Here is a 14,948-nt window from a genome sequence, read left to right as displayed (position 1 = left end):
TGCTTCACTTTCTTAGTATACTTAATTATAAGTATTTGCTTCAAATATAATATATCCTTAAAATCACAAGTCACTCAAATGCTTCCACAAGTTTTGGGGGCCACACACAAGTATATATTGTATGTACAGTGCAAAAGAATATTTGTGTGTGTAGTCCAAAAAGATAAATTATAAAATGAGCCTTAAACATTTTTAATATATATCAGTTTAAATACAGTACAACATAATAATAAGTTAATTTACAGTATTAAAGCTGTCTGAATTATCTAATATGTATATAAATCCGATGCAAATTTGTATAAATACCTACTTTTTGATGTTCTTGTTTCAGTGAAGGTCAGGATTAAAATCTGGAAACAAATGATCTGTTTCATAGCCAAAAATGACTTTTTTGGTGCCATATTGCTGTTTTCTGCAGGAGGCTCTACAGTAGAGTGACTACCTCCCAATGCTCAGATGCAAACAGGGAACTAACTCATATTGCTATATTTAAAATGATTGATGTAGCTCTTTTTCTTCTTAATTTTGCTGTAAAAGTGGTTCTGTTGTGCAGATACTGTACAATATGTGTTTCCAGCCATGCATCTTGAGATCTAATTGTATTTGGCTGATAGTTCAAGCTTCTCATTGAAACAACTGGTCACATGTTTGATTGTTTTAAAACACAAAAGAGCAATGAAGCAGAAGAAATTAACTTGACCATTGTTGTGAAACCTATAATACTTAAACACAAAAGCTGACAGAACCAAAATAACTTAAGAATTCTTTAAAAGGGACAAGTACATTTATTACTATTGGTGACAGGTAAATACACTTGATGGGAAGCATTTTTGCTCATTTTCTTTTGACCTTTGAAAATCAAATGTATTGGATTGCATCATTGAAGAATGGCCATGTGTGTCTGTTCAGGGCAAATATTTTATTTTGAAGTTTTTTTTAATGGTGAACAGGTTCAAGTTAAATGGTTTCATGACTTTTCAAGGTGGAAGCAAACATACAGTACATATTCTGTAAATACAGTTTTGGAGTAACAGTGTTCTGTGACTCATCAGGACAAATTAGGCTACTAAGCCAAGCAAGGTTTCCTTAGAGAGAATAGAGAACAGAGCACTTAACAGTAACATGAGACACCCTAGAAGACACCTATGCCTACAAGAAATCCTTTGCAGAATTGATTCGTCTTATAGGCTTTCCACTGCAAATAAGTAGAGAGATGTTTTATGCCATTATCCAGACCCCAAGGCAGAGTCTATATTTCCATAAAGAAACAGTCCTTTTAGCCTTCTGCATTGATCACAATCCATACTTGACATCAAATCCCATAGGGTGTGATGAAACAAGTTGAGATTTGGTTAAAGTCTCCTTCTTCTCGAGAGTAAATTGGGCATACCTGCCTTAACTGACTGATTTGCCTCCTGTGGAAGGGAAATCCACAGTCAGGAAAGGGGTCAGCTAGTTGGCCCAGTGCACAATTGGACATTCCTCAGGAGAAGCAACAGTCCGTACATCAGTAGTCAGGGGCAGAGGACAAGGGGACAGTGTCTAAGCTCCTGCAGTGCAGAAAGGGAGAGTGTATTAGTGGCATCCTGGATTGTAGAGAATTTAGATAGCGTATCTATTAAACTCCTGTGCTTTAACATCAGTAGCAAGCTGGCAGTCCTGACATCAGTTCAGATGTGAAAAGTTAGAACAATATAATGATGTTCAAGTAGGTACTGTAGCGTGTCAGTATGCGTAGGCTGCAAAGGAACAAGTAAAGGTTTATTCCATGCTGAAAAGAAAAGAGACACAACGTTTTAAATGTGGAGCCTTCTTCAGGTGTGAGGGAGAGAGGAAAACAGGATGATGTCGAATATAATGATGACTTGCAAGAATGTTGTTATGGATCGCAATTAGAAAGGAAAGATGGATCACTCTTTTAGCGTTTATTTTAAAATACAGTATCTCTTCATGGATTAATTAAAAAAATTCAGAGTCGTTATGGAGAAGTAGACTAGCATTAGAATTTGACAAAACTATTATTTAATAGAAATTTGGGAGGTGGTCAAATTTTAATGTTGCGCTTCTGTTGGCCTCCGTCTAAATACTCCCTGGCTCATTTCTTGCATATTAGGGGGATTGTGACAGCTTTACTCTTCAACCAGCACTGTAATTTCCCAAGTCATGTGAGTTAACTCCAAAATATGAAGTGCATCAAGAACACTGTCCCTTTATACAGCATGAGCTGACTCATTTAATAATTTTTAAGAATTTTCACAAACTGCAGAATTAAATGTTTAATTCCATGCTGAAAAATACAACATTTTGGCTGTTGAGCCTTTTTCAAGCGTCTGGTACAGCTCCCCCCCTCGATTGTTTTGTATATTTTTGTAAACAGGTTTTATTTTGTAAACAGTGCTATACACTAGTAGAATACCCTACACTATTTCATGCTGTATGTTGAATGCCTTTGTGAGCAAGTGCAGGAACAAAAGATTAATATGTGTTAAATTCATGTATGTTAAATATTTATTTTACCAAATAAAATAAGTAGCCAATTGCTGAAATAAATGTACTGGTAGTTATTACCTAAAATGTATGCAAAATTGGTATTTCACTCATTTGGTTAGCTTTTTTTAATCTTAGTGACTTGCTATTAAACGCTAAGCAGAACTGTCTGTTTTGGTTTGAGCTTTGAATACACATCAAACTCGATGGAGTGTAACGTTAAGAAACAGAAATACAGCAGATAAAACAAGTAGGCAGCTGCGTCAGCATGCTTAGGCTGCAAAGGAAGAAGTATTCCATGCTGAAAAGAGAAGAAAAGAAACACAATGTTTCAGCTGTAGAGGCTTTTTCTGGTGTCAACACCCTTCTTCGTGTCTGCCACCTACAGAAGGCTCCATACATTGTGTTTTTTTCCTTCTCTTTTCAGCATGGAATAAATCTTTACTTGTTCCTTCCCCAGCAGATAAGGCAGCTCTTGTAAGACATACAGTATATGCTTCCTTTCCCCATTTGCAAGGTTTTACAGTGCATCCATCCTTCACTAACTTTGCAGCAGATGTTTGGCTCTCCCCTCATCTATCAGGCATGACATGCAGATCCATGAAGCTGCGGGATGTTTTCTATTTGGCCTCAGCCATCTGTAATTGCGGTGAAGTGTAAATTGTGTTTTCCTTGTGACAAACAGAACACTGACATTTTTGTAACTGTGCCCATTGCAAAAGTGAGAGTTTGTGTTTTTTGTGTAATGCAGCCACAACTTACAAAAATAAAGGAAAAGGAAAGAACATACTACAAATCAACCTGTGAGAAAGGTGAAGGAAGGTACTGGGATGATTATACCACACCAATATGGCCCAATAAAATGACTCTTATTTGTACTGTTTCCAGAAATACTGTAAATACTTTTTATAAATTCTCCTCTGATTTTTATTCATTCTTCTCTATTTGTAGATTATGATAAGATTTATTTTTACAATGAATAAAATGTAGAACTGTAAATGAAAAGAAAATCCATTACACTTTCTGAGAATGCCAGGTTCTTGATTATTTGCAGGAAGGTGTGAATTATATCTGAGAACCTCACACTTTCTCAATTCTCCTTTTAATCATTACCAGTATGATTAAAGTGAAGTAATGGATCAATGTGTAATCCTAAATATCAATAATAATCTTTACCTATTGAAAAATAAGTGCGATTAACTCTAGGATGGTTAATGGAAGAAATGGCAAGTTAAGTACAATGCCAAAAAATGTCTGACGACCCCTTAGGATTCTCATGTACAGTATTTGGCACCTGGTATTAAGTCCTAATAATAGATAAAGTTAACCCGATGCAGTAAGTGACACAAGCGTGTGTGAACCTTTAGATTCAATGAGTATGGCTCCCCATTGAGCAGCAATAACTGCAAGTACACATTTCCTGTAACCATTGTTCAGTCTCTCACATCAGTTTGGAGGAATTCTGGCACACTTCTCCTTACAGAACTTCTTCAGCTCCGTGACGTTTGAGTGCCGACTTTGCTTGGACAGCGGGCTTCAGGTCCTGCCACAACATTTCGATGAGGTTTTCGGGATGTCCACATTTTTACCAGGCCTTTTTAAAACATGGGATTTCTTCTTCTGCAGCCAAATTGTTTAGAAAGTATAGTATCAGATGGACACAGGCTCCTTTGCCTTCTCTGTCATTGCTCTCCCCTTTTCTAACTCCATAATTTCCAGTAAACTGCTGGTGTTTGGCCCGGCTGCACACTGAGTAAAAGGTGTGAGACTGAAGAGGAAGGAGGTAAAGACATCTTTTGCATGGTCACTGCTCTCCAATGGAGTGCCCTCTTCCTCAATATAGCATACAGTACTTGCCAGGTACAGATACTCCCTGAGCTTCTCTGTCCAGGGTCGTGAAAGCCATTTTATATTGGCTTTTTTACTCCATAGCATTTAAATGTCAATGAAAAGCTATTTGAACAGGATAATGCATATTTCTGGTATATCCATAATGTGATGATCAATAGTTTGTGAGATATGTATTTTTATTATTGATCTGTCCAGGATAATCATCACACTGAAAATTCCGTGTCTTTCAAGGTTTAACAAAATACAACATGTTTGATTTGCTCTGAACACCTCTAAGAAAACGCATGTAATATCGATGGCTACAGATCAATCCAATGCACAGCTGAACTAATTGCACAGAAATAGAGTGCTTTGATGTAATATGGTTATATATAATTTATCAATGATATAAAGGAAGCTGGACTTTAGTGTGACTGGGACTGTGCTCAGGATTGATTTTGCCTGCATAATGCTGTCTGCCTTGCGTGACAGTTAATTATTCAGAAATAAGATCTTATTGACTTTAACCTTAAAAGTTTCTTTTTACTTTTTCTATAAGGCTTTATATAAGGCTTTTTGTGCTGTATAGGGCTTTATTTATTCTCTCACCAATAGCGGCACTTACTCTGCACATTCATCATCCTACTAGTATTCATAATAGGATTACATGTTTAGTCTTCTTAAAGGTGGAAATATTTTGCTGTTGGTTTGATGCTGCAGTGGAAGGGGACACTGGCGGGTTTAGATCATGACAATGTCACAGATTCAGCAAAGGGAGATGCTGGGGGGAATGGCTCATTAGGGGCCTCCCATCTCCTCCTAAGGGGGTTGTTCTTTGGGGGTTGATTATTGGTTTGTTTGTTGTTTCAGAGGGGGACATACTGTATGAGGGTCTCTGCTAAATATGATTAAGGTTTCATCTATGTTATGACACCTCTTCACTTTTGTTTTACAACTGCTAATCCTATTTTTTTTTTTTTACATCAGATTAAAGTAAGAAATACAACCAGATCACTATTATGTGTTTCGGCCATAGGAGCTGTTGCTGTGATTGTTGGTCTCTTCTCTCCTTCTTTGGAGATGGTGGCTGAGGTGTGTGCTGCACCTGGGGCTGGGCAGGAGGGTCAGAGGCCATTCTCTGGCCCCTTTGCAGAGCTTGAGAATCAGAAAAGCATAAAAGCTGAAATATGTTGCAGGCTGTGATAGGAGCACAGTGAGAGTATAATGCCTTCGTCCCATGAGGTCTTGCACAACAGAAAACCTGATGCTGCATCTTGCATTCATTTGCCTCTTATGGGAGATCTGTCCTGTCTACTCAAGACTGAGCTGATAGTTATACCATGCAAATAGTTATACTGAATGTAAAGCAAAAATTTACTCCGCCTTTGTATGACAGATGTTCGATCATATAATTTGATTTAACTTTAGCTGCATTTTTCAGTATTAAATAATGACAGTTTTCAAAGTATATTACTGCAATATGTCATATAAACCTTATTGTAAGCATATGGAATGCTATGAAATGCATGTGATCTGTCCAAACAGAAAATGAAAATGTGAGATAATATCTTTAGGGAAAAGAGAAATATTCATTTCACTCTCTATTACACCTTAAAAAAGTGCATATATTTTTCCCATAGAACATGATAACACAAACTGGTGAAGGGGGTATTGTAAGTACTACATTTATAAAAGGTTTACATTAACATCATAATTATACTTTAATATCTTAGTTACTATTTTCACCTACTGTGTTATTCTGTTTTTCAAATAAGTATCTTAAAGATGTTAAACTATACCCTTGTGGTTATGCAGCATATCTTTATTTCACTCCTGTAAAATGTTGTTTAGACAATGTACTGTATAGCAGCCATATTCATCTCTTGAGTCTCTAAAGGGCTTTCAAACACTATGTCACAGACACCAGCTCACTTGATGTAAGAATTACTACTCTCCATTAGGGGACTTCATATCTGTCCTTTTGTTCATGTACAGTTGCTGATGAATAGTGGAAGTATGGTCAAAACAGAACAGCTGAGGTCAGGTAAAACATGCTGACTGCAGGGCACAGTTCCTCTTCCGGTTCACCAGAAAAGCCTTTTCAGACCATTTCAGTGAGTATGCCGTGTTACGTAATTATACAATTTAAGTTATTTCTGCAATAGTGTGCTTTGACACTCTTGTTCAAGACCCCCCCCCCGCAGAAGCTGAATCTTACATCCTGAATCATTATTTATTTCTAGGAGGTCTTTGGTAGGCCAGTTGCGTATGCTTTTAGTGTAATCAGTCATGTTCAGTCTAAATGTTATAAACTGTTCCCAATTTTTTAATTAACTAATCTACTCTACACTTTTAAAAGACTAGTGCGAGTGGGTAGCATTACTCATTAGACTGATCCATCTTTGGATAGTAGTTAGATTTTATTGATAAGCACAAAAAAAAGAAAACTTTGAAGCTGCTCCCGTGCAATTTGGTATGCTGGGGCAAAATTGTTCCTTTTTTCAGCTTCTATATTTTGAACATACAGTAGATAGAATTACTCAACCAGGGAATAACCAAATGACTTGTTCACATGCTGAGGGAGTCTGGAGCTGAAACTATTTTTAATATCTAAGGTATTTCTGCTTTTCATTTTGATTACTTCTGAATTAAAAGCAGCAGTCTTCTACTTTAAGCCATGCATGACCAGTAAAGGACATACAGTATCATGCTGTGCTGAGTAAAATAATTCTGACCCAGGAATAAATCTAAAAGGACAATCTAAAGAATAGTCAATCAAACCTAACCTGCATGTCTTTAATCAAATAATTCATTTAATCTATGTGTTTTTTTTTCATTCTGAAGGATGCCAAAGTTCTTTAAACAGTTTGTTTCCAAAGTATTCAGCCACTTCCAATGAAGTTCCATTTGGCAGATTAATAAATAATGTATAGTTTTTAAAAGAGAATGTTGAAAAATGTCATTTAATAATAATAATAATAATGATGATGATGATGAGAATAATAACTTTTATTTATAAAGCACCTTTCCAAACCCAAAAAAGAACATAACGCCAAAGAAGAAAAATAGAAAAAATATACTGTAATTAAAAGTAAAAACAAACAAACAAACATACAGGACAAACTGTAAGGAACTGTAATCAGACATTGAATTTCATAAAAAGTTTTTTTTTAAAATTTAGATTTAAAAAAACATCAAAGACTTTGTCTTCAAAGGGTTAGAAAAAGGGCACTTCACAACAATGTTGCAGCAGAAAAGGAATTTATCCCAGGTACAGTATAGTGACCAAATGACCACCCTCAACTGCATGGAACTTACAGGTGGGACTGTGAACATGAAGGAGTTCAGAGATGTATGATGGAGCTGGATTATTTAAAGCCATGAAAGTCAGTAACTAGATCTTACGTGTGCCTTTATAGACAATAAAAAGTTGAATGTGTAAAATATTAAATGTTAGACAAACACTGCAAAGGATGGAGCTTGCTACAATGGTTTCTCCAGTCAACATACTGAGGTCTTGGTTTGGAAATTCAGCATCAAGACCCCTTGCAGAAGTAACCTGGTTTTAATTAGAGATCTCCCATCCCTCATCCACAAAAGGACTGACCAGGCCTAGTCTTGCTTAGCTTTTAAGACCTGACCAGACTGGACTAGAAGGTGTTAATGCTGATTACTTGGAGAGGAGAAAGAAACCAGGATGGCTGTCATAAATATATGCAAACACAGGGAAAAGATCCAAACTCCCTACAGACAGGGACCAGAGGCATCAACTGAATCCAGGACTCCATAGATATGAGGCAATAGTGTACACCACAGAAAACTTGGTGTCAGCAGGAAAACAAAGACACGAGTGTGCCCGAGTCTTGAACTATCATTGATAAAACGAAATCTTCTGAACTGAGTTTCCATAATGGTTTTCACTTACTGTAGCTACTGAGCACTAAAAACCATTATGTGTAACGAACAGTTCTTTACGGGCCCTATGCGGACGACACGATCCAGAATAGTGAAGACACAAGGGGAAAAATAGTCATGCAGGAAAAGGGTCTGGAGACGGGGGGTGTGTCCATGAAGTGCAGGTGTCCAGGGGAAGTGAGTCCAGGCGAACAATCCATGTAGGAAATCCAAAAGAGTAATCCGAGACAAAGGGTAGAGTCCAAGGCCAGGGGATCCATCCAGGGAGTTAAAACACAAACCGGGTCAGAACCGGCGAGGGGAACCAGGAACTAGGAACGGAAAGTTAAAAGCCAGACGCAGCCAGACGCAGCCAGACGCAGCCAGACGCAGCCAGACGCAGCCAGACGCAGCCAGACGCCGTGCTCTCATGATGTGGAAATCAATGAGGAACCAGGAGTGAGGTCAGCCTCTGGCTTTTAAGGGGGAACGGGAATAGGGAACAGGTGCAGACAATGAGAAGGAACGAGGAAGGGCTGGAGCTCCCTTAAGAGGAGGGGTTAGCGATCGTGACATTATGTAATGGTGCAAGGGGTCTCATATGAATGTATAAACACAATAAGGGAAAAATACATTATTCCGTTTGCTTGAAACAAACAACAAACAACACAGTGGATCCAAGATAAACTCTAGTTTTATTTAATTCCAGGAGTTTTTTTCTATGGCAATGTCAAGATCAAACCATTAGTACTACAAATGGCTAAAAACGTAAATACTAACTCAGTGCCTATTTCAACACTTAACAAGCAACACAGTTAATTGTGTTGGAAAAGGGCTTGTTTTGCTCCATTAGGTTGTCTGGGAATTGCTGTAATTAGTGCATGAAGAAACACTTCCCTTTTCACTCATGAGACACAGATATTCTAAAAATAGTGTTTATTTATCAAAGGTAATTAGACAAGGATAATACATTGTTCAACAGTCATGCTCGAATATTGCAGTTAATTGGCACAGCACAAAACAATATCAAGGCTCATTGAATCTGAGATTTATCTGCTTGTTCTACAGGTAACTTTTCCACTTGCAAACAGTGTATGTGTCTTAGGAACACCTACAGTACATGTATACTGACGTTTAAAAACTCAACTAATATATGTAACTAAAATGTAAAGTTCACATTTGGATGAGTTTTGCAGACTGTTGCATTTTGAACTTTGCTTAGTGTTACAAAACATTAAAACTAAATGCATTAGCTTTGCCCTTTTAATGGAATGGTTAATAATGAAAATACCTTCATATCATAAGGAGTATTGTTACTAAAAGTACTTTCCCATTTCAAAATGGATTATCACTTGCATTAGTTTCAAACCCAAGCCATTTAAATTGATCTCCAGATGATTGAACACATAGCATTTTACTTAGCTCAGACTTTCCTTTGTCAATCCATCTTAATGACCCGCCACAATAAATTAACATTTACACGCCAAAGTCAGTTCTACAGTATACAACAATGCCCATATTTCTCTTGTCTGTCAAATTCTAGTTCTGTTTTGCCAGAGCACCTACTGTACATCAGTCTAGCAGGGGGGCTTTACCACTCTCGGCATTATGTAGGGCAGCTTGGGGTCTGTTTGGCTTTAGAGAAACATCCTAAACTTCCATTTAGATTTTTTTACAGAAGAATTATGCAACTTATAGCAAATGAAACTTGTGGGGTGAGCTTTATTTTGCAGTTTGTTCCCTGTATTTAAATAGTACAATGAAACAAAAGCAGAACAAACTCATTTTTATACAGTACATTCCTATACACAAACCTTCTGTGTAAATTTGGTCTTTTCCTTATCTATAACCATGATGTTTAAAACCATGTTTCGACGTGTTTTCTCTCAATTCAAGTAGGCAGGAGTGTAACAGACAGTTACAACAGTGTGGCAGGTAAAAGACATAATACAACACACAAATACATGTAACACAAGATGAACCCATTCACAAATAATAAACATACATGTATTAAAAAAAGAATCTATATACTGTAAATACATAAACAAAAATATACGTTCAATTTCCAAAATGAGCAGGTTAGTGGCTGTTGGAATAAAGGATAACTTAGGTCTATTGCACTTGAATCTTGGTAGTCTTAATCGACACCCAGACAGAAGGAGCTCAAATTCACTGCAAGGGGTGGTCGTGACAGTCAATGATTATATTGGCCTTCCAGACCATTAGTTTGACGTAGATGTCTGACAGCTGTAGATGTTGTGCAGCAATAATTTTGCTGGTTACCTCCACTATGCGTCTCAGTCTATTTTTATTGCTTGTATTAAGGTTACAAACAGTATATTATATATAATAATATAAAACATACTAATTGAATAGTATATATCAATTTTATATTTGGGGGGAAACAGAGCAATCCTTAAGTTCTCTGCAACTAATGTGTTTGCAAATTGCTCTCTAAATGATTGTCTGCAACAAGTACAGTATAGTATTCCCAAATGTTCATCACCCTGAACAGAACCTAGATGGAGTGCACCAACCTGACCACTGATGGGTGCTATTCTGTAGATATTACTGGGTACCCACCTACAGGTAAGACAGAAATGTCAGTGACATCCCTAAAGAGCTAAGCTAAGAACAACCTATGTTCTCCGATCTGCACAGAGAGTTTTCTGACACAACCAGCCATGTACTGTAGAACCTACAGTAGGAGAAAACACTGGATGGGCAGGATGCACCAGATGTTGTGTGTATTACTGTCTCTAATACAGTGGATTGACTGCTCCCAAACTTTACACGCCACACAGGGGAGTCTCTGACTCTTCCTGTGTCTGCTGATAAATAAGTGCATTTCAATCATCTCAGAGTATTTCGGTACTACTGGCATAAAATATTTGTTAAATTAGAAGGTTTTTTTTATGTGAAGTAGATATTCTGTAAAAATTAAGAAACTGTAAATTCTAAAATGCTTTAGTGTACTTTTAAAGCTGAGAAGAAATGGTACACAATTTTGCAAAACTAATATAACACTTACTGTTCCCTGTTGGGAAATTTCCCTTAGCTTTTACTATGAGTGTTTAGGGGCATCTAGTGGTTTATTCTGGAATGATAAATTCATGAAATTCTTTTTGAGTCGAATAAAACTTACATTTGACCAATGTCAGTGAAAACTATAGTTTACAAGTATTTAGCCTTTTAGGGCTTATTTAGTCCTAAGGTAATTTGTCTCTAATATCGCTTTCACCACATACCTGAGAGTTGTGGGAGTGCAGAACAAAGCACCCAGCTACTGTATGCTGTTAATGGTTTATTTCAGGAAAAGGCTGGAAGAGATCCTCATATCTATTAACCACTAACTATAAAAATGAGCAGTTCTTAGTTAATAATGTTCTTACCTTCTTAATATTAATAAACACTCAAAAGAAGGGATAAGAGCCTGTACTCTCCCTCCAAATAATTTCTCAAGGGAGACATGATGCATTACAGTATCTAAAAATAGATTAGCAATTGAATGTGAAATGTCCTTTTCTTCATTTTTACTTAACTGAATCAAGCAATTTGGGATTAACGCTATTGATGCTAAGTCTGCATGCTTAGGTCATTCCCTTCAGACTGTGTTCTGATCTTTGAGCACTGCTTTGGCTGTGATACTAAATCAATGTCACTAATGTCACTAAACCTGTCACTAAGCATACCCATACAGCATAGTTTGGCAAACAAACCAGAGAATGTCTGTGTCAAGGCAAAAGAAAAAGAAACAGCTACAGAATCAGAATTTTAACATGCAGTTTAGCTTCCCAGTGGCATTACAGGTGTTTGACCTCTCCACCAATTGCATATGCAGTTTTGTTAATAACTTGGAAACTCCAAAGTTTATGAGCTTAAGAAAGATCTAATTAAGCAGAGCACTAATTCAACTAAAGGTTCAATTAGATAAGTAATGACCAGGGCTGGGAAGCCATAGTTTATTGCCTCAAATAGACCAGGAAATTTACTGCTTACACAAAATCACCTTAGGTCCATTCTCCTTTGAGTCTTCACAGTAATATTCCTAATGATTTGCCTTCAGGCCTCAGACCCGTTTTTTTTTTTTGTATAATACTGTACATACCAATAAAATTATGCAATACAATTCCATTGACTATAGAACTAAAAGCAACTGTAGCAGCAAGCTATATTATTACACTTAGAATTAAATGTTACTAAAGATTTCCAACTAAGCAAAGCCCATCTGATAAAAACACTTGCAGGTCTGGAACACAGACCAGGACATCTTGAAGCTGTGCTGAACCTCCATAATGATATACAGCATGGTGCAGCTTAGCTCCAAACAATCTGCTATCCTTGATAGGTCCCTGTTCATCTCTCTAAAGGATTATCACACAACAAGGGATCTGCAGGGTGGGTACCAGGATTATACCTGATAAAATCCTAACCAATCATCAATTGTAATTTCGTACCTTAAAAGATAGCACCCAACTAATTTCTGTTGGTTGATCCATGACTTCTCTGCTGTCTCCAACTGAACATGGCAAATGTGAGTCTAACAACCACAGGGATGCCAGCAGTTTGGTTCAGGGCTTAAACTTTTCTCCAAGATGCCAGGCCAGTCAATGAAGAACAGAACGTCACCCAAGGTATTATTCCTGCAACAGCAGAAATCTTGTGTTTCACAGACCCACTGTTATATACACCTGATCAACAAAATGTATTTCCAAATATATCCAAATACATTCAGTAAAAAGCTATAGCAGGAATGGACTGGGTTTTTCCCCACTCCTCTCACTTGAGGCTGCACCCAAGCAGATGACTGTGCACAGATACAGTGTTTTTAAGACCAACCTTCAGTGCAACACTAACTTCCTTGCAGAGCTGTCCTCAGCAATGCTCTCTCTCAGCACTGGGACTCTTCCAGCACACAGCAAGCCACTGCCAAATCAGACGATTTTAAGCCAGCACAACTCCAATGTTTCCAGTGGGACATTTAAACTTGTCAAGGAACATTCTGCCAACAGATCTTTGAGTATGAAGCTTTTTTACTCAGACTATAATTATTGAGGGTTGAACAATTTTTTTCCAAACAGGTTTTTATAGTTTAGTTCACAATAGTAAATGCATTTTTGCTTGCATCTGAAAATATGAATATGATTTACAGTATCTACATGAGATGGATAAAACCTATAGCATAGACCATATCCCATTATTTTGTTACATGTTATATTTTAACCCTGAGAGAAAGAGCCTTTCATATCACAACAGACTGTATTACTCTTTTTGGTGTGTTATGCATCTTTTGATGTATATTGTATATTTAGAATCCATGTGTGATTGATTGATTCCTACAGTAACAGTCATCAAATCATTCTCTCACTTTTTTGTTCCAATTTCTAATTCTTACAGTAAAATAATAAACCTTCACATTACCATACAGCTATCATGTACACATAATCGTTCATATACTGTAGCTTTACCCTGTCTCAGACTGCACAACCTGTTATCTTTTCTTTTTCAAGTGAGATGCAATGACATATTTTGACACCTAGCTATTAAAAAAGATTTAGTCAATTTTATAATTTGCACGACACACATCAATATTCTTGGAGCTAATGGACTTTTGTAAGAATTGACATGTATCTGGAAACACATTTTATAAAAAAATAAATGTCTAGTGTCTAATATTTTAGTTTTCCAAAGTGACAGAGTTAATCTCTGTGACTGACTGCAATATAAGCTTTGAACGGTGTTGTTTGATTTTCCCTGTTTGTGCTTGAACATTAATAGTGGGTGAGACACAAGCTGCAGAAAAGAGACAGTAGACTCCATTTGTAAGACAGTATGTAAGTGAAGCATACAGTAGCTTGCTATAATTAACTGAAATCAATATAAAGACTTAAACCCTTGAATAAAAGCAGAATCTTATTTGCCTTGTCTAAAGGTGCCCTGAAGAATTATTATATTTGTGTACAAATATATTAAGCTAGGTTCCTGTTAGATGTAAATGTTGTTAAAATGATACAGTGGCTATCAAAATATTCACACCGCCCTGACTTTGTCACATTTTATTGTTTTACGATATGAAATCATAATATATTGAATTGTTTTATTGATTGACCCAAAACACTATAATGTCAAAGTTCACCAAAATTCATTATAAAACAGAAAATTAATATGTTTATTCGTTATCCATTGCATAATAATGTATTTGAAAATTTGAACTTCAGATGTATGATTATTTTTAAGACTTAATTTATTTGAGATTGAACAATTTTTATTGACAAGATCCCCTCAGAGGATCTTAATTGGTCATTTTATTGCATTACTTTTTTCCAGTTAAAAGTACTACATTTTAAATTGTACAATTAAGCACAGATGTGTCAGCCACCTCTCAAACATCTTTAATTGTTATATTAAAGTGCACGGAAATAACCATATTTTGTTTGTTCTTCACTATCATTGAAAGTTCATGTGAACACCAGGAGTTCAATAATAAAACAGTAGATTTTTTCTGGCAGCAACAATTAATAGTAATGGTAAGGTTTTAATCATGCCATTAACTCTGGGAATAAAAATGTCAAGGGTGAAAGCAGACACTCATTTTACCAAAGAAATTACATTTCTCTGCTCTAACTGCATAAGATTTTTCAGAAATTAGTATGGAGTTTTATTTTTTTCCCTTCCTAATCATTGCACACTGTTTTTTCCACAGCTGGTAAAAAAAAAAAAACACTCAGAGGTAAATG

At 36.5% G+C, this 14,948-nt stretch overlaps 1 protein-coding gene across 2 annotated transcripts in view; it reads right to left on the bottom strand.

Moving 5' to 3' along the window:
• Positions 1-476, bottom strand: part of LOC107079250 (receptor-type tyrosine-protein phosphatase mu-like) — a 39,409-nt gene extending 38,933 nt beyond the window's left edge. For both annotated transcript variants that reach the window (XM_069187426.1, XM_069187427.1), the window contains exon 1: positions 311-476. In XM_069187426.1, coding sequence (XP_069043527.1) covers positions 311-401 — 91 coding nt within the window. In that variant the 5' untranslated portion in view covers positions 402-476. The remainder of the gene's footprint in view (positions 1-310) is intronic.
• Between the last annotated feature and the right edge of the window lie 14,472 nt (positions 477-14,948).

The sequence above is a fragment of the Lepisosteus oculatus genome, chromosome 3 (genome assembly GCF_040954835.1).
Source record: "Lepisosteus oculatus isolate fLepOcu1 chromosome 3, fLepOcu1.hap2, whole genome shotgun sequence".
NCBI lineage: Eukaryota > Metazoa > Chordata > Actinopteri > Semionotiformes > Lepisosteidae > Lepisosteus > Lepisosteus oculatus.
The sequence above is the reverse complement of the archived record's forward strand: the minus strand, read 5'-3'. Positions and strand labels throughout refer to the sequence as shown.